The sequence below is a fragment of the Galendromus occidentalis genome, unplaced genomic scaffold, assembly GCF_000255335.2.
Source record: "Galendromus occidentalis unplaced genomic scaffold, Mocc_1.1 scf7180000075756, whole genome shotgun sequence".
In the NCBI taxonomy this organism is placed as follows: Eukaryota; Metazoa; Arthropoda; class Arachnida; order Mesostigmata; family Phytoseiidae; genus Galendromus; species Galendromus occidentalis.
In genome coordinates, this window is record NW_003803746.1 from 618,263 (window position 1) to 636,657 (window position 18,395).

Below are 18,395 nucleotides of genomic sequence, written 5' to 3' on the forward strand. Positions count from 1 at the left end.
AATGGGCGAAGCGACCGAGCTGAAGAGGCTCCGAGAGGCAGGCTCGCCGCTGATCGCGGACGCTGTCATGACGAACGTTCCCGAGGTAGAGACTGAAGGAGATTACGGGCGGCGACCCGCAGAAGAGATCACCGATGTTGAAAACGCGGGAGAGGAGGGTCCTGGGAAACTTGGAGATGAGCGGTTCCGGACTCGGGTACTCTCGAGAGACGACAACGCATTGCTGTCGTGGTCCAGAAGGGCGATTCGAGGCTCATCGCAGGAGGGGTCTTCCTACATTGAGCTTCCTACTGACGGCGAGAGGAAAACATGGTGCATGCTATGAGGGAAGAAACAGATTTTACGGGCTCGATACAGATTTGTCAAACAAACAACAATTACCCTGAACATGGAGCCGTTGGGAAACAAAAGGTCCCTCAAAGGCGAGACTCCACGGTACATTCGAAACGCATTCCGCCTCGGGCGACGACTAAATCGACGACGAGGATGAAGAACTTTTGTACAGGTCTCCTGGCTTTTGAAAACGACCTACGCCACCGCGCGGGCTCAGGACGAGCTTAAGGGTTGACTTGTCTTGGACGTAGTGCCCTATCAGATTGCGACTGTCCTTGAGTTGCTTTGCGGCGAAAATCAGACGCTGCTGATCCGGTGAGATTCCTTCTCCGTCGACAGCCACTTCAGCTGGCGAGAAGGGCTCATTTGCGTTTAGTGTAGACGCGTTTTTATCTCGGTGGGATTCACGAGTCAACCTCTATGGTTTCCCTCTTTCCGAACCAGTTGATCGCACCGTCTTGTAATCTATAAATAATTATCCCGCCCTTTCTGGCCTTCACATCCCTGCTCTCCGCGACTTCTACAGCGAAGCCGTGCCCATCTGCTACTCATTCCGTCTTTCGAAGACCTCTTGCTCGATCAATGAGAGATCCTCACCGCTGTGTGAACCCAGTTTGTAAATCTCTGGCCGAGATCGCCAGGAGCGGGTGGTCGTACTCGTCAGTTGATCCGTCCCGATCGATCCGCCTGGTCGCGATCGACTCTTTCGGAATGGGGGCCCATCCAACCGTGCGGCGATTCATGCGCGGGATCTTCCACGTCAATCCGCCATTGAAGCTCCGACCTCCAGTGTGGGATCTCTAGCAAGTCCAAGCTCTCATGGACTCATGGGAACCATCCGAATCCTTGACAATGTCACGAGCTGCGTACCGCGCTTTTTTCTTCTCTTGCTCACCTCAGCCGCTCGAGGGAGCGAAATTGCTGAACCGCTGTATCCCCCACAGTCTCGCATTGCCTATCAGTGGGAATTCAGTCTCGTTCACGGCCTCCCGAAATCTAGCAGGCACGCTTACCATTCTCCGTCATTCCTGGTCAGGGCTTCAGAGGTCGACATCGCCGAAATCCGAAAAACGGCGCAGTGGACCAGGGCGTCCACCTTTCACAATAATTACTCCCGACTCCCACTCCCCCAAGGCCTGGGCTATGTCCTTCGCCGTGCTCAACCCAAATCTTTGGAATCGACATCTGCTCTCGGTGACGACGCAGTCCGACGAAGTGGAATTCGTCGACCACGCAATGGGACGCCTTGACTGTAATTCCATGAGAAGTAGGGAGTCGATGTAATCCTTCGTGATCCCGCTGTGATCCCGGTGAAAATCGTCTAAAAGTACGATCGTACTAAGAAAGCCGAACAATCGTAGCACCGTTCGACTTGTTCGATATTATCAGCAACGTCCTGCAAGGCCGTCTACTGATTCGGCGCACTCCGAAATGTCAGCGCAAACTTTTCAGCAACCATACATGAACGAAACATTGTCTATGACGATAAATTGCACGACAGAGAGTGGGACAATAGTTTGTTTCACCGTCAGATCAGATTAGTAGGAGGGTCAGTCCTGTGACCTCCGTGAATACTCTAATTAAACGAGTTCCTCACGTTGAAGTGACTTCGTTGCACCGCAAGCGTGAGATTAGCTGGGGCGGGCCATAAGGACGAAATAGAACGCGCTTGTTGTTTCCGTAAACACACAAGAGGCTACGCTGCTCTTAGTTAGAGAGTACGTGACTCCTTGCCTGGGTTCGGGAACAGCTATTTCATTATGAGAGCGTGGAAGAAAGGACAGACGAGAATCACACACACTCTTGCCCAGGATTGTACCGTCCTCGTAGGCTCTGGGTAGATTCCTCGCCAGGAGAGCTCTTCCAGCTGGAACGCTCGAAATCGGCGAGAATCGATGCAGGGCCGTTCCGGTGGATAGCTCGTGATTGACCCGTCTCGTCGTTGCAGGAGGGAATATTCGGGCCCGAATCTCGGCTTTCGGAATCGTCGCGCCAGAAGATCCTTTTTACGCTCAGATCACGAGGGTGTGACCGAACTCATCCCGCCGAGGGTGTGCGCCCAGCCATCGGGAGCTTTTTGCGGAGGTTTCGGGTAATTTATATGAGCTCAGGAGCTCCTCCCGAGCATTTTCCCATGCGAATCGTCTGAATGATTTCCTTGACAGACGGATAATCTCAGTCGGGTGTGACGGTGAACTGATCGGCCCGACGAAACCTCCAGCTCTCGGCTACCCGTGGAGCTTGAGCCTAAATTAAGAGTCTATGTTTATGCGGTTTGCATAAGCTCCCCAATGATTTATCCACCTACTGGCGTCAAACTCCAAGAATTTACGTTCCCGGGTCGCCATCGTCACCCCGTGATATTTTGTGCCGGAGTAAGACAAGCAAAGAAAGCTGAACTTTCCCGGACCGCAATAAATTCCCGAGACTTCTCTCCCGCATGGATGATTGCGTATCTGATTAGTTTCATCCAATCAATGTTTTTATCGTAGAACGACAACTTTTTGGCAGACAGGAGCTCGCCGCCAGTCGACTCGCTCATTGATTTGATTTTCGTGTCTGAGCTCGCGATCGTTTCTCCGGAGCAAGCAGGTCCTCCGATGCAATGAGTGATGACACCGGTCACATAAAATATATATACTATTATAGCACTTTATTGTATATACTAATTGTACATAATTAAATCGAGTCACACAGAACGTGGACTTCTCTCGATCGAGGAAGGCAGACGACTGTCGACAAAAGAGGGAAAAAATAAACCATTTATTTTCAGTGCTATATCCATTTTCAGAGTTAATGGAGAAACTTCCTGGAGCGCATCGAGAAAATTCAGATGAAGTATATGATTCAGCAACTGCTGGGTTTTGGGTATTGGTGTATCGCTCTGCGATAATATCTCGCTCGATATGATAACTCGTTCGAGGAAAAAAAACTCTGTTGAACTCAGGAGTAAACTCCCTGCATAGACTGGTTTGCAGTCATCTCCTTGTCGACTGTAGACTTGACACTAATTCCCGGATTCTCTCGGATCCAATCCAACTCAGGCGAAACTCTCCTAAGCTGCTTCCTGGGTGAAGCTTGACGGCAGACGGAAGCGATTATAAGCAATTCTAATATAGCGCTCCGCGCTCGCGCACGCCTTGCTCTGGCCTATCATTACAGTATGAAGCGTTGAATTCCAAGGTCAAGCAGCAATGCATCAATTTTCGAGCGTACAATATTCGATGAGCAAATGGAGGAGATGTTGCATGTTACGTCGTTCGGGTCATAGCTCGCATAACATGCGCGTCCGAAGCTCTTTCTTTTATTCGTCGCCGAACGATATAATTCCCTCTCGTTATGTATGATACTTCATACTCGATTTGGTCATACCGGCCGACGAATGAAAACGAAGGCGACGCCTCCTCAATAAGTATGCGGGAGTATTGCGAATGATTCTCAACAACTTGGCAATCGGGGGAACAAAGGCGGGATATTCGAGAACATGCAGTTCCGGAGCTCGAGCTTTTCGGGCGATTCGTTGATTGACGCCGTGAAATTCCAAGAAAATATGAGGACTCCTATGCCATCGCTCGACTCAAGACTCCGTACTTCGACAACAAGGGGTAGATCTTACGACGAAGGACGACTACTTCGGTGCGCGAACGGGGCGCACTCAAGATGTGGAAGCCGATTCCGCTTACCGCTTTCCGTCGATGTCGTTTCGAGAGAGGATTTTCGTATCAGACACGATCGACCATAAACGATCGGGTCACTATGCGAATCCGGATCGGGAATAGGTATTTCCATCAATAAAATCTGGAGGAATCTGTTTGCGCACCAAAGCATCTATCCCCGTCGACCTAACGACCCAGAGTCGACCTACAGCAAGAGCAATCATCAAATCAATGGTCCTCACGAGCATTCATCTGTCTCGAGAATGTTCGCGCGGAACACTCGAGTCTCAGTCTCTAGTCCCTTCATTCATCTCGACAGTTTCGAGAGTTTCGAACAACACTTCTAGCTACCCGTCTTCCTAATGATGCACTAACTAGTCGATCAGCTGCAAAGGGAATACGGAGGAAGTACAAGATTCTCGTTACTTCGATTCGCAGTTCGGGGCTCCACTCCTGTCTCGTGAGCTTTCAGCAGGCCACTGTTTTGGGGGTATGTCAGCCGTAGGAAGTCCGGCTTCGGTTTCATTAATGGCGCGACAGGGTTTTCCCCTCAGGATTCCGCAAAAAGCAAGCATCGCGTGTCCTGTTGGTGATGGTGTAGATGTTTTTTCTGGTATGAATGGGGGACATCAGCAGCTTCCAGCAGAGGTGGCACTCGTTTTAGCGCTTGCCATTGATCCACCTCTGCAGGAGGCCCATACGCATACACCGGCAGTTAGTACCCCACAAATTGCACCTGCACGACGAATGGTAACAGCAGTCGCTTGGCCTGGCATCGCATGAGCCACCGCGACGGATGCAGCTGCGTCTGTAAAAAGAAAAATAGATTAGCTAATCATGGTGCCCACGATTTTTGAACTACGATGACGTTCTCAGAAAAATTACATCCTCTCTATGGATGGGACGTTCCTCGGATCCGTAGACCCTAGCGCTGGCTATCCCGAATGACCGGATCCTATCGGATTATACGATTCTCCTACTCCACGTAAACAACTTTCGGGAGACGTGACGTCCCGATCTACGCGCTTCGAACTACGAATAGGAGCAAAAGCGGACCGTACAAAGGATACGTCAGCAGCCAGTTCCCCACTCCGGCAAGTGCGTGATCGAACCCTCCTTGGTCTCCATATGCTAGGGAGTATCAAACGGTCCTCTGTGTTCTCATCCGAATGAAATAATGCCTCTCTGTTCTCCAGACGTAAGTTTCCCCCCCATCTCCTGGGACCGAGCTCAGACCCGCCTCGTCCGCATCCCTGATGCGACTTCGTTTGGCCCATCTGATCCTGCCGCATTCTGCGCGGTAGCGCTGGGGAACAGAAATCTGTTCCATCGTGAAATCCATCACTCTCAGCCTCAGAATGACCGTTTCTACCGTGAAACTCGGTCGTTGCGAGGAGCTGGGCGATTCCCCGCGGGATGGGGCAAATCACGCTTTTTATATTCTGTCATGGCTCACAGATAGTATTCACAAATAACTCTGCTCAGCTACGACGGCTCCCTCCCACGGTTAGGGGATCTACTCCGACGACCTCCGATCTTGACCCTGCCCCTCGCATGTGACTCATGATTTCCGAGTCAGGAAACGGGAATCCCTCGAAAATCGGACGAGAATCCAGGCCCGCCACGCCGTGAGAGATCCTTTCCGATCAGAGGTTCATCGTGGTGGCGGCTCGGCCTAACGGTACGCGAAAGAAGGTCAATGCCGATGACGTTTCTCGACCTTTCGAGCAAACAAGTGTAACTCACTTTTTCGAAGTGACGATCCTAGTGATGTCGTGGGAGCCGCCGAAATCGCCTTCTTCGCCTAGAAAAATAACAGGTATTTGCTCTCATTCTTTGTTATCCGATCGGCCGATATGAACCACCGTATGTAACAACGGCCTGATGACGTGATCTGCATACAGATTGCTCGGCGAGCTGTTTGCCTGAGGCAAATAAAGGGAGAAACCGCATGTATTGGTCAGGGAACACTTTTAGGGCAGGAAAAAGACGGATATTATCCTTTGCTGAGATGTGTAGACCATTGTTCTCGAGTCTGCCTTTTCATTCGGGAGAAGACGCGGATAATTATTATTGTAGAAGAATATCATAATGTCTTCGAGGAGACTATACGTGCGAGTTTTTACTCTCTAGTGAAGGCGCGCTGTAGGGAGACACCGGTGGCCTTACTCGCGCTCAGGAAAAAACAGTCTGCTTTGCGGAAAATTAAAATTCAGAGCCTCCAAGAAACCGCGGCTTCGGGGACTCGATCTAACCTTGTCCGCGGAACGAGACGCTCCGAGCTCGTGACGGCGGTCTCCGGATGTCTCTGGCGAGGTTCGGTCCCTGTTGAGGCTCTTCTTCGTCGGCTTGCATCAAACTCGTCGCCTCGCGGGAAGAACCTGCTGAAAGCCAATTTCACTCTCGGATAATTTCACATACAAGACAAGTCCGATTATCCAATAATATCACTCGATAGCCAGTCCAGATCATTCAGGGGGCTGTCGGGTCTAGGGAGTCCGGGAGAGGATTTTTTTTTCGTCAGAACATCATCTGCATTGAATGTTGATCTTAATTCGTCCTCGCAGCAGAGCAAGCCCGGGCTCTTGCTCGACTCAAACGTGCGAAACTCGCGATTTGAGCTGGCAGGCTGCGCGCGCTCTCCAAGCTTGAGTCTAACATCTCTCATGGGGACGAGATGATCTAGTCGAGCGATGTCTATGAGAACTAGCGCGCGTAGTTGAAAGTTGAGAGTCCAATTCAATTCACCTTGGAATGCTTGACTGGCCACCGCTCTGCTCGCGTCGTGCAGGGCAACATAGCGTCTGCAAGTTTCGTAAGCCTCCTCCTCATACGTATGGAGACTATCTTCGCGGCCTTCAAGAAGCTGTTGAAGCAAGGCACTTTGGCCAGCTGTCACGGGCTCTGAAAAGAAGATTCAGTCATCCACTTTCCGATGAGCCGTCAGATTCAACTTTCTCGGGCTGAACCAAGCTTCCATGTCACGGGTTCTGTTATTCACATTGCTTCCGAGGACGGATCCATAGAGCAAATGTACCCAGTCGGATCAAGGCCGAGTACCTGCGTTTCCGTAAGGAAATTTTTTCCGGCAGCAGGGATCGAACCCACACCGCCTCCCGCGCGAGCGGCGTCGTTGCGGCATTTCACGAAGTGAAACGCACGTTTGCACGAGTATTGACAAACGCGCTAACCACTCGACCTCCCGTCGGTTTGAGCCGTCAGATTCAGCGAGAGCAATAAGCGGGCATTCCCATAATAGGGGTCCTCCTTCCCCACTTCCCGCCGAGACAAGAAGTCGAGCATGTGATAGCCACCGCTCTGCATTGCCGCAGCTCGATTAACCGCGAAGAATTCATCCCGGAAAGCTTACCGAGACTGGCGGGTAAGGCGGAGAGCAATAGAAATCCGAGGAGAATTTCAAAAGGCGCAAGCCTCTCCATGTTCGAGAGAAGCCCCGTCGTATTTTCCACCTGTAAAGGGAGAGAAATTAGAGAAGTTTGCTCTCGATCGGAATGGAGTAAGATTCCCTCACGATCATCTCAGTTGACTCGAGGAGCGGAGCAATTTACCAACGAGACGATGCCGTAGCCCCCAGAGACGAGGACGATCCAGAGGAGCTTTAGACCCAATCAAGTACATAATTGTGAGTTTGTCCCAAAAGGGATAACAGCTTGTTCCACTCGGGTGCGGAAAACGCAGAGACAGAAAACGAGACTCCGTGTTCCTTCGACACCTACGGAGTAATCATCCTCTTTCAACATATGTATGTGTGTAGTACTCTCACTTCTTCCCCGGACTTGCGGAAACAAGCTGTAGGGAAACAGGGAGCTCGGATGTATGCGCGTTCCAGGTCACGATAGCATGGCTCTTTTTTCGGTGCGTCCTTTACCCCTCCGACGCCAGCATCCACAATCTATAGACCCCGACGATTCTAAGAACAGCTCCTAGCTCGGGGGAGGGTAGAGTGGAATTGAAGAATTCTCGACCCGTCCGACACTTGCTCAGTTTTTGAGTCGTCTCCGTGGGAATGGGAAATGAAATACGAGTCATCGTCATAAGCTAAAATTGTCACTCTCCAGAGCTCTCTGGGGTCACCGTCCCCAGGTATCAGATTGAAATTCCCAGGAGTTTCCTTATTGCAATTAGATGCCGAGGAATGGAGCTCCTGGAGAAGCTCATTACCCCTCTATGAGAGCACAGCTGGATAGTATCAGCCCAGATAATGGCGGGATCCGACGATGATTATTATTGAGAGAGATCGCTGATCATCCTAACCAATTACTCCGGGATGCCAAGTATTGCCCCCATGCGGCAAAAGCAATAACCGCGGTGGAACCGAGAGAATATCTCATTTAGGTGACCGTGTTTGTTTTCGGATCGCCTCCCAGCTCCGAGGGTTAATGAGCTAGAGAGAACTAATGATGAGGTGTTTTTCGAAGGAGCAGCTGCGTGCCGCGCGTACGTGGGGCTCTCCCAGGGTTTGAGGTCGCGTGGCGGATTAGATACGGAAGGAAACACTCCCGACTCGGCGGAACGATGATTATCGGTTTGGATACGAATGACGCGCCGGTTTCACCCAGATCCAGTCTCGTCAGCTCCCGAAGCTGAAACCCGAGTCCTCCTCTGAGGATCCCATGCGAAGGAAGACGCAGAGATGTTGCACGGCGAAGCCGGAATGGAAACGAAAGCTTACTCCAGCTGTTGCTCCTCGGAGCTACCCCATCCCGGTCAGTTGTTCCACGATGCGTGGGTTTGGTGAGTCCATCCACCTGCTAATCCGCTGCCCTTGTCTTGGGGAGCGTGCTCGGCAGGCTACTTCATCGTGAACCTCCCATCGCAGATTAGAGAAAAGTGGAGGCACGACAAGCGATAAGCTGATTCTCCGTGCAGGCGTAGGAGATTCCCTGGAGGAGGGGCGAAATGGAGAGGAGCCAGATTCCTCCCCTTTCCAAAACTTCAGATTCTGCTCATAATTTTCCAGTGGACCGATCTCTGCGCGAATTCGGAACCGTCACGCTGCAGAGAGATCTTCAGAGAAACCGCCGATGCCTTGTGATTTGGTCGGACGGAACAATACCCGCCGAGAACGCACGCCGCTAGGCTCAGATTCCGATTCGTGGTCGTGAGGAAACTCACTCCTTAATTCGTCCGAGGGAATGCTTCCTCCACATCGATATTTAGGCAGACGCGGCTGAGCAGAAGAGAGGTAGGGGAGAATTCTCAAATTATGGAATAGTATTTTTTCTTCCCCAAATGTGGGATTCATGTTTTTTTCCCAAAGTATCTCATACTAGGGCTCCTCCCCCTACTTGGCTCCGGCGAGGGATCACGACGCAAAATATTCTAAATCTAGAAGCGATTATTTTTCATCGCAAAAATCATCGAATTATTTCGCGCCGCATAGAGATGAGTGACGGGATTCTGCACGGTGGAGTAGATTGCGGAGCGCAAGCGTTCCTCCGAAGCCAACCGATCAATACAAGGTAGGAGCGTGGAATTTCTCGATTGTTCCACTGTATGACAGCTCGGAGGTTGCCCAGCATAGAAAGGTCACGGATCCCGTTATCGATCGCTTTGGTGACGCATACTCCATTTAGAGCCCCGTGCAAGGGAACCGGGAAGACCCCATTCGTTTTCCGATCGGACAGTCATTGTGTCAGCCGGTCGACGACTGGATCGACCGAATTTGACCCATGGTCGAGAACCATGGGAAATTCGATCATCAATTCTTCGCTCACCAACGCATAGTGAATAAACACTCGAAGAATGCGCGATTGCTCATAGTTTAACTCAGTCGGAGGGGGCTAACTTTCTGACATCCCATTCCGACCATCCAGCCAGAGATGAATACAATGAGTGCCGCTGCAAGGACGCTCAGGAGTCATTCCCTCGGACGAATCTCACCGTCATCAAGGGGTGAGCGAAGGCCCCACTGTCCCACTCTCCAAAGAGTAGATCGTGATTCTTCAGTCAGGGTTGCGCTCACCGTTACGAGTAGGCGGTCCGCGGCTTATCGTATCCGAAGTTCCTAGCGAGAACAATAGCCAGGACCGCGCTCCGCCTTCGTTGGTGAGCAAGAGATATATGAACTTTCCAATTGCTCATTCGAGAATGCGAACTGTTCGGAGAAGGTTGAGAATGAGAGCACGAGTTCGAATTTTGCTCGGAGGCCTGCTAAAAGCTCAGAATTGGGTCGATAACCGCTTCGAGCGTTGAAACGCAGCACAATTGCCTGGGTTCTAAGTTCCAAGATCCAGTCCGTTATGGAGCACATCCTCCTAGCAACCAATATTCGCTAATCTCCACCAAGCGTTATCAGCAAGAGGTGGAATTCCCGCTCAAGCATATCGGCCCGTAGATCTAAACGCGATCATCTCAATGCGATCAGGAATACTTGCGTGAGATGATCTCCTTATTTTGCGGTGAGCGTTAAGTTCTGGAAATGAGACTTGGGTCTCGAAAGATCGGACGGTTTTTGATTCCCGGCTGCCACTCCCTTTTCCGAAATATGCACTTCGCGCACTCGGATCGTCGACGATCGATCGCTGCTAGTATGACTCATGCCCCGATCACGTCTTCCGCGCCTGTTACTTTCTGCTTCCAAGATCGATGGAATAAGGCCTGCACCAAGCTTAGCGAATCTGGAGTTCAGAGATCTATGATCGTTGAGTCTTCCGTTATTCGCCCTCCTTGGACGATGGTCGCGATTGGGTTCTGACTCCATCGGCGAGTACTCTGCTCTGTATCGTATTTGTTTATTGCATCCCGTCCGGCCATTATGTCGAGCTCGTCACTAAATGCTAGCATGACGGAATCTTCCGGATAAACGGAGGCATAATAACGGGGAACCAAATAACTCTCGTGACGTCATTGGCACCTAATTAGTCTGCCATATAGTCCGCTTAGATTTCTCGGTAGCCGAGAAGCCAATTCACGTCGGCTCGGTCGCTAGAGAAAGCAATATTGCTCGCTTATCTCCGACGCCGCGGCGTCGAGGGATGGGCTGAGATTGCCCGAACCCCATTGCGGGGATTTTCAGTAAAGGTCGGGAGGACCTTCGACGATGATACCCATGTCCCTACAATCGGCATGTCTCCGTGTTAGACATGTGCCCAGCGTTCCCCATTCATGAGCGAGGTTCCGGAAACATCGAGATGGAGGTCACGGGCTGCTTTCCTAGATATTGATTGTCCGTCCCCTACCAAATGTCCGGTCGATCAGAGAGAGGTGCCTCGTGTGGTATGGTATGAGTCGTCGGCATTTTGACCGAACAGCGGCCCGGTAACGAGGGACGGAGCTCCTTATGCCGTTGGGGACACCCATGATCGTGGAATCTCAGAGCTGATTCGCCGTCGCCTTGTTGCCGTGATCCGACCTGGAGGGAGACATTTTATTTCGGAGACCCGAAAAAACTCGCCAGGGAATTCGATGTCCCGATCTACTATCAGACCCAGGGGAGCCAGTACCCCAACTCGCAGACACATAGAACGGAACATACGATATGCAGCGACCCAGTGCAACCTTAGAGCAGGCGTGACCACTCAGAGATCCCGGATGAAGACTTCCACCATCACCACGGCTCACCGCCATCGGTGGCGAGCAAGTGGCACTAGGCGGTAGATGTCAGCGAACGGAAACACGCACGAGACGCGACTCTTGCCAACCTAGTACGTTTCCAACGGGCCTGAGCGAATATCGAGTGATCTAGACTGGGAATCGATCCACTTTATCGTGCTGCCAACCTCAAAGCTCGATGGAAAAAAGGCGCTCTCGCGCTCATTTGCAATAGAGCCGATGCCATGACCCGCTTCGACGTTCCCCGTTCCGATGGCCAGCCCCATTGTTTTTCTGGCTTCTACTCCGACCGGATGCTTGACCTACTGAGCCACAAATTGAGTTTGTCGCCCAAATACAGCTATTCAGATACTTTCTGGCTCATGTCCGTCTGACAGCCTCAATGAATGCTCACTCCAATGACCGAGCTTCCCTCCAGAGCCTGAATTACGCTGCAAGTATGCGACTACTCAGATAACGTTCGCATGGCCCGATCGAGGCTCCGTTCTGAGCTTCGTCGGTCGCCCACTTCGCGACGCTGACGTTGTTCGGGGACGCGTCGTAACATGCAGTCCTTGGGAGGCGAGCTCCGCCGGACCTTCCGGAGTGTGTCGGCGAGGTTCGGGGATAAAGTGCAAAAAGAGGATATTTCTGAGAGACTACTCTCGGAAACTGCAGATGCAGGGGCGACTTGCAGTCGCGGGACAGGGTATGCGACGAGGAAAACGAAGCGCTTGAAGCCTCTCAGGGATGTTTGTAGAGGGACTGAGGGACTCATAGGCGCGAAGGATATCTGCCGTTTGCGGCGCAATTATTGGGTCGCGCCAATTCGTCCCCGAGCGATAATCAAGGAGGAGATACCGTAAAACGCTCTTTTACGATGCCATCATTAAAAGCAGCTCCCCTGACTGCAGTCAAGGACAAAAAAAGCTCCCGCCAAGACTCTCCGTCCCGGGGACAACAAAACTAATACCACGGCCATGGGCGGCCACCAAGTGGATACCGTCGGCGTTCAGCTGCGATGGATATCCTCGCGACTCAAAGACGAGACAAGTGTCTCGAGTCGGCCGATTAGGATTCCGAGGGTCAGAATCGTAGTTCGAGGCTCCGGTAGTGATTCTCCGGAATCGCTGCAGCGCTGCAGAAATCGGTGGACCACAGATCTCCCGATGTCCCTGACCGAGTCGGAATCCGAAAAAGGTCGAGTCGAGGTCGTGTTGACATCTACGAGTGAAAACATATGACATGTTGAGGTCTGCAAGTCCCAAATGGGTTTTGGCTACGACGGCCTCCGAGGAAAGCTCTGATAAACGGCGCGGAGCTAAGCATTCGAATGCGGTTGTCAAAACAATTGCAGACCGTCAGCGCTCTGGAACGCTCCGAGGGGGGGAGCGGCAGCCCAGATCTGCGAGTATCCCTCACGCACGCCCTTAACTCATTCTAATACTAGGCGCAATCTGACCGCTGAGCCCCAATTTCGCAAGCGTCACGAGATTCCCCGGATCAAAGACCCCTCAGCTAGAATTCATTCGAAATCGCGACTTTGCGGATACTTCGTCGATTGCGCGGATTGTTTCCACGTACTGCAAGCTCTGGAGCCTCCCGTCTTCTCTGGACATGAATCATGCAAGCAAACATTTGTGAAACACGCCCGTACGACCACCTTTGTATCCTTCCATAGGGGATTACTCAAGCCCCCATCCCTCTGTATGAAATCCCGCACGTAAACACACCCTGAATAACCTTTCTTACATCACCGAAAGGTTATGTCAGTGAGAGCGTCAGTGAGAGTCGAGTGATGAAGGCTTCGAGAGCGATAAATCTCAAGGATGCGGGTCGCGGTGCGGAAAATATTTTCATGCCCCTGGACTCCATAATATTCACGCCCCTCATCGTTCTCGGCGCGTCATAGTGTCGGCGGCGTCTGTTTAGGCGAACCAAGGGGCACGTCAACTTCAATAAGAGTCTGTTGACACAAGTAAATCGTAGACACACGGAAGTTCCCCATGTGGCCTGTTTTGGCGCCGCGGCGGAAGACTTCCGTCAATTAACTGGGAGCATCCCTGAGATCGGGGCTTTCCACAAGAGGTTCATCCCGTTGAGCCACTCCCTTCGACGATCGAACTCTGAATTATGGCACGTATCCGGTCGATTCTCGGCAAGATCATCGCCGCGAGCGATAAGTCGGCCAGGGTTTTCGTCGAATTCCGCCGGGTTCTGACGCCGGCATCTCTTCGCACGCTGACGAGAATCCGTGCGGTCCTCGCTCAGGGTTTCGCTGTACGGATGACATTTGCGTTGCGCCCGCTGATCATACGGCCTCATGTTTAGTGGGGGACCTTGTTTCAGATGATTCCGGGTACGGCGGAGGATGCGGCTTCAGAAAACAGAATTAGGCCGTAATTCGGGCAGAGAAGCCCTCTCGGAGCGCTCATATGCCAACGAAGAACGTCGCCAGTTACGGTTAGTTGAATCGGCTTCTCTCACCCATGTTCCATTTATAGAGCTCGTTCGGCCAGGTTTTTTTCCAGGCTTTGTTCTTCGGCAGTGTTATAACTCGCTGCGACGAGAGAACCTAGTAAATGCCAGACCTTCGGATCTCATACGCACTCGTTCCGTAGGGATCCGATGTCTACCATCCCGGAGGATATTTCCGTGGGGGTGGGGGTTAGGCTTGCTCAGTTACGTTTTTTTTTGCGCGACGCTTGACCGAGCAATGCCTATGCCTAGGACGTTTCCAGGGGATTCGATTAGCGAGAACAAGCAGCGGAATTCGTTTTCAATTCCAAAGAGAAACAATCCCCTGAGTAAACATGTGCTGTAGGGTGTATACTTGCTATTCCTCTGATATTGATCTTCGACAGTTGGGATTATCGCATCTTGTGCCAGGTCGCTCACGGTCACCGTCCACCAAGTGGCTCCATCGACGACCCCACGAAGCTGAGAAGGACGAGTCCGAAATTCCTGACGGGAGGAAATTCATAGTTTTCGTTGATTTCGCTCGTGATGTCGGAGCCGCAGTTCGAAACGTCATCACAGCTGTCGCAAATGAGCGCATTATCGAGATGTGTTCTCTTTGGCCGAAATTAGCACAAACTCGCAAAATCCCGGACGAACACAACGAGTGGGAGGAACTTGATGAGAATCGTTGATTGATTTTGTCCTTGTGCCCAGGGCGATCGAAGTATCATGATGGGCTCTAGTAAAGGATCCTAATTGAACGCCTCGGCTCCTTGATGTGTCACGCTCACCAAGGAGCACCCCGCTCGTTCCTTGAGAGACAGGGAGCCGCTGCCAAGCTTCCCGACCGAGTTCGAGCAGACATTCCCGAATATTACCGAAAAAAGTTTACTCTTCCCGAAGGCCCAACAAACGAGAGCAGGAACGAGAGCGCTCTCGTTCCTGCTCGGGCATCCAATTACCCCCTAGATGCGTCTCTACGGCAGCAGTGAGGCTGACTCCCCGCGAAAATATGTTTTGCTCCGGGGAGACTCATTTCTGGGAGACCGAATTACGGCAAAGTTCACCCATTGAAGCTGTCGATGGAGGCTCTTCCCACGAGGTTGACCGTCTTCGATTTCCCACGCTGTCGTTTTTAGCTCGCAGGAGACTCTTCCTCGAGAAATGAAGCGCACGGGACAAAACGTGTCATCGATGTCAGGCGAGCACGTGGGAAACTCTCAATAGCGCCTGCCTGCCAGCGGCCTCGTAATTCCTAATTTCCTCGATTCTTGTCGGGGAATTAGTTGGAGTTCGCGCGCTTCTTCCACGTCGCGCGCCGTCATTTCTCCACGGCAGCCCGGTGTTGTGAAGCAGAAAATTCAGCACCCAGGTCAAACAGTGAGGCGGAGCTCTCATATTTCTCATTCCATTCAAAAATAGACATGGATTGCACCGCAGACACCGAGAAAATTTTTCGACTGCGGGTCTCAACTAGTTCTCTGATGAGCTACTTACTGTTAGCCTCGGATCACGGCGGAATCCAGATATGAACAGCCCCCGGCCTTCTTCGTGAACTGCCACCAGAACACGGCATCGCTTTGTGGGCCCAGCCCGAAGGTCTCGGGAATTCGATCCCGGGGAACAGCAGAGCGAACCTCGACGATATCGCCGTAAATAGTGCTAAATTAATCTTCTGGGACCCGAGATGGAGTCAAGCTCGACACAGATTCAAATGCTCGGCGACGGACGATTTGAAATAGGATGGAAATGTCAAGCAACACGGATCGCCTGATTCGATCTACGAATATGGGGAACGTTCCGGATTCAATGGAGACGACGGAGACGATGAGCGATCTGACTGTAATTACATTTCTTTCCAGACAGTAGCGCAGTCACCCACGATCTCGAAATTCTTCGTGATGAAGAGTCAGACGATGCTCCGTGGAAACAAGGAATATTCCATGGTCATTCTCTTGTGTCAACCGACGATATTTTGGAGGAGAATCGATGCGATCTGAATGCGCTTACTCCTTGACTTTAACAAGACGTTTGTTGATGAAATCAGGGCAAGGAATTCGATACTCGGAACATTCGTCGCTCAGAATAAATGTCGGAGCAATTAGCGAACGGAACGCCTCAATAGTCTCAGCTTAGAGAGAAAACGGAGGAGGAACGAGTATTTCACCGAGAGGCGCAAATCGATCTATGGCGCTCTTCTCGCCGACCCACGCCCAGGCATTGTGACGGGAATTCGCCGCTGCTCCCTCCAATTCAGGATCTCGAGAATTCGTTCCGCCCGGTCTGTCTCCTGCCGGTCAGAAAGCTCCGCCTCGTGCCGGAGGAACGGTCATCCCAAAGTTCAATTCCACCGGAAATCGCTCGAAAAGTTAGCTCGCGAGTGAATTCCGATGTTCCTCACATGCGCTTCGGAAGCTTTTTGCGAACGTGACGAATACTGAATATCGGTGCTCGCGACATCGTGATACGCTCCAGACGTAAGGAGCAGAATACGGCAGCGGCGATCGTCGCTACTGCCGGAGAGAGCGAGTGCTATCCATCCAGGAACGGTGAGGAGACACTCCTGCGGGGGAAAAGCGCTGAGGTTCCAGTCGCGATCCTTCTCGTCTTAATCATTCAACAACAACGAACAATGTTACGCGCACGAAAGTCTCATTCCCGAATTCTTCCTCCTATGGAGATAGCCCCCTGCGAGCGACTGCCCGAGTACAGGCTGCAATAACAAGAGTCATCCGCGGGCTATGCACAAGATTTGTAGTTCAAAGACGAGTTCGCACAGGAAAACAGTCATGAAACCGCCGTGAAGCCCCGTGGAGCTCGATGCATACTGAGCGAATCATTTCGCTATTTCTTGGAGGAGGCTCCGACCGTTCTTGGCGAGAGATGTCGGCAGGACATCCAGGTTGAGTCCGATCGTGCATTGAGAGACTCGATTCGACTTATCGGCATTTTGTGACAATCGACATCCATAGAGTTATATTACGATATCATTCCGCGGAAATTCTCAGCCGGGCCCCACCCGAGTCGTCTGTCTCGAGCAGCGTGCGAAGCGACCCCTCCGACATCTGGGCTATGAAAGTCCTAGAGAACGACTTGACACTCCTTGGGCCGGCTCTTGTCGCTGATGCCACGAAGACTGAGAAATCGAATTCACCGGGAAGCTTCTCTGTCTCTCTGTGATCATCGGAGACCGACGTGCCTCACTGAGGGAGCCTCGGCGAATTAGGAGATCCGATGTTCTCCGCCCTCCGAGTGAACAGAAGACCTCTCCAAGGAAAAGTCAGATCCTCTTCGCTGACAGTGAAGCAAGCTGACTCCCACCGCGACCACTTCCTTAGGCGAAGACGTGAGAACGTATCATTGTCTATTAGAACAGAAATGTAGAAAAGCACCGAAGATGATCTCCCCACCTCTGAACAAGCTCGCCCTTTGGAAGTATCCGAGTTTGCCGAGTTCTCATCCGCCATCGACACCCGCTAGGGTATCGCACATGATTCCTCGCTGGTGCCTCGTGGCACACTTCTGACTCTTCTGAGCTTTATGCAGAGGGAGACACCGATCACTCACCTATCGATCGCGGATCGCGGAAAATTCTCTCAACACGAAGGCTTACTGGAAGTGAGCTCGCGAGATCCAGTGAAGTAGGTTAGAAGTTCCCGGAGTCACCGATAAGTTTTCGAAGTGAACTCCACTTTATGTGGGGGTTAGCTCGGAGTTGCGCGCTCTTTTATGCCTTACGTCGGGAAAGGGTCGCGCAAGGCATGCGCGCGCAACAGGTTCCCGCCAGATGGTCGCTCCAGTGTCTCTCGCAACGTGACAACGTGGAACTTATAGCCAGATGGCCGAATGGACTCGGCGCCCTCCTTATTATTTCTTCGGAGATATCCACAATAAAGCACGTGGAACACGTACTAAATTAATACGGACAAATCATCTCCAAACATCACTGATTGGAAAGAGGCTATCTGTGCGGTATCTGATCGATTTCCGTCCGCTGAGACCTCAAGTTGAATAAGACGCTGCTGACACCCGAAGATTTCTGACGCAACGCTCTCCTAGGTATCGGAACACTCCAATGCTCTTCCTCGGGATCCAGTCTGCTCGAGGACTCAACCATCTCTCCTCCTTATCGAGAAAAAAAATCCAGGCAGAGAAGAGAGGCATCCATATACCTACCTAACCTTTCCGATGCAGCGGTATCGACGGAAGTTTACGAGGAGTTGAATATTGAAACATAATCGGCTCTCGGGCGGGAGGATTCTCTAGACGCACTCCGTCGGCTTTTCAGACCCTAAACAATGGCGGAAAAAATACCCGCTTTCGAAGCATTCGGCCTCGAACGGATAAAGAATTTTCAGACTTTCGAGCCGGAATTATTCACGCCGCCTCCGG

General features: G+C 51.7%; 1 protein-coding gene across 1 annotated transcript; it reads right to left on the reverse strand.

Moving 5' to 3' along the window:
- Positions 1–4,649: 4,649 nt before the first annotated feature.
- On the reverse strand, positions 4,650–17,705 carry LOC100904252 (uncharacterized). The gene is made up of 6 exons (XM_003738062.1): positions 17,571–17,705; positions 7,360–7,459; positions 6,738–6,893; positions 6,245–6,373; positions 5,736–5,793; positions 4,650–4,797 (listed from the first exon to the last, which is right to left on the reverse strand). Exons 2-6 carry the CDS (start codon positions 7,427–7,429, stop codon positions 4,650–4,652), a joined length of 561 nt encoding a protein of 186 aa, XP_003738110.1. The 5' UTR covers positions 7,430–7,459; positions 17,571–17,705.
- Positions 17,706–18,395: the final 690 nt, after the last annotated feature.

What these genes read in the sequence shown, in the direction of transcription:
- LOC100904252 (XM_003738062.1), bottom strand. Translation starts at nt 7,429, where the DNA reads ATGGAGAGGCTTGCGCCTTTTGAAATTCTCCTCGGATTTCTATTGCTC. An exon ending in CGCCTTACCCGCCAGTCTCG is followed by an intron (nt 6,894 to 7,359) that starts GTAAGCTTTCCG and finishes TCTTCTTTTCAG; the next exon opens with AGCCCGTGACAGCTGGCCAA. An exon ending in AGGATCGTCACTTCGAAAAA is followed by an intron (nt 4,798 to 5,735) that starts GTGAGTTACACT and finishes TTCTTTTTACAG; the next exon opens with ACGCAGCTGCATCCGTCGCG.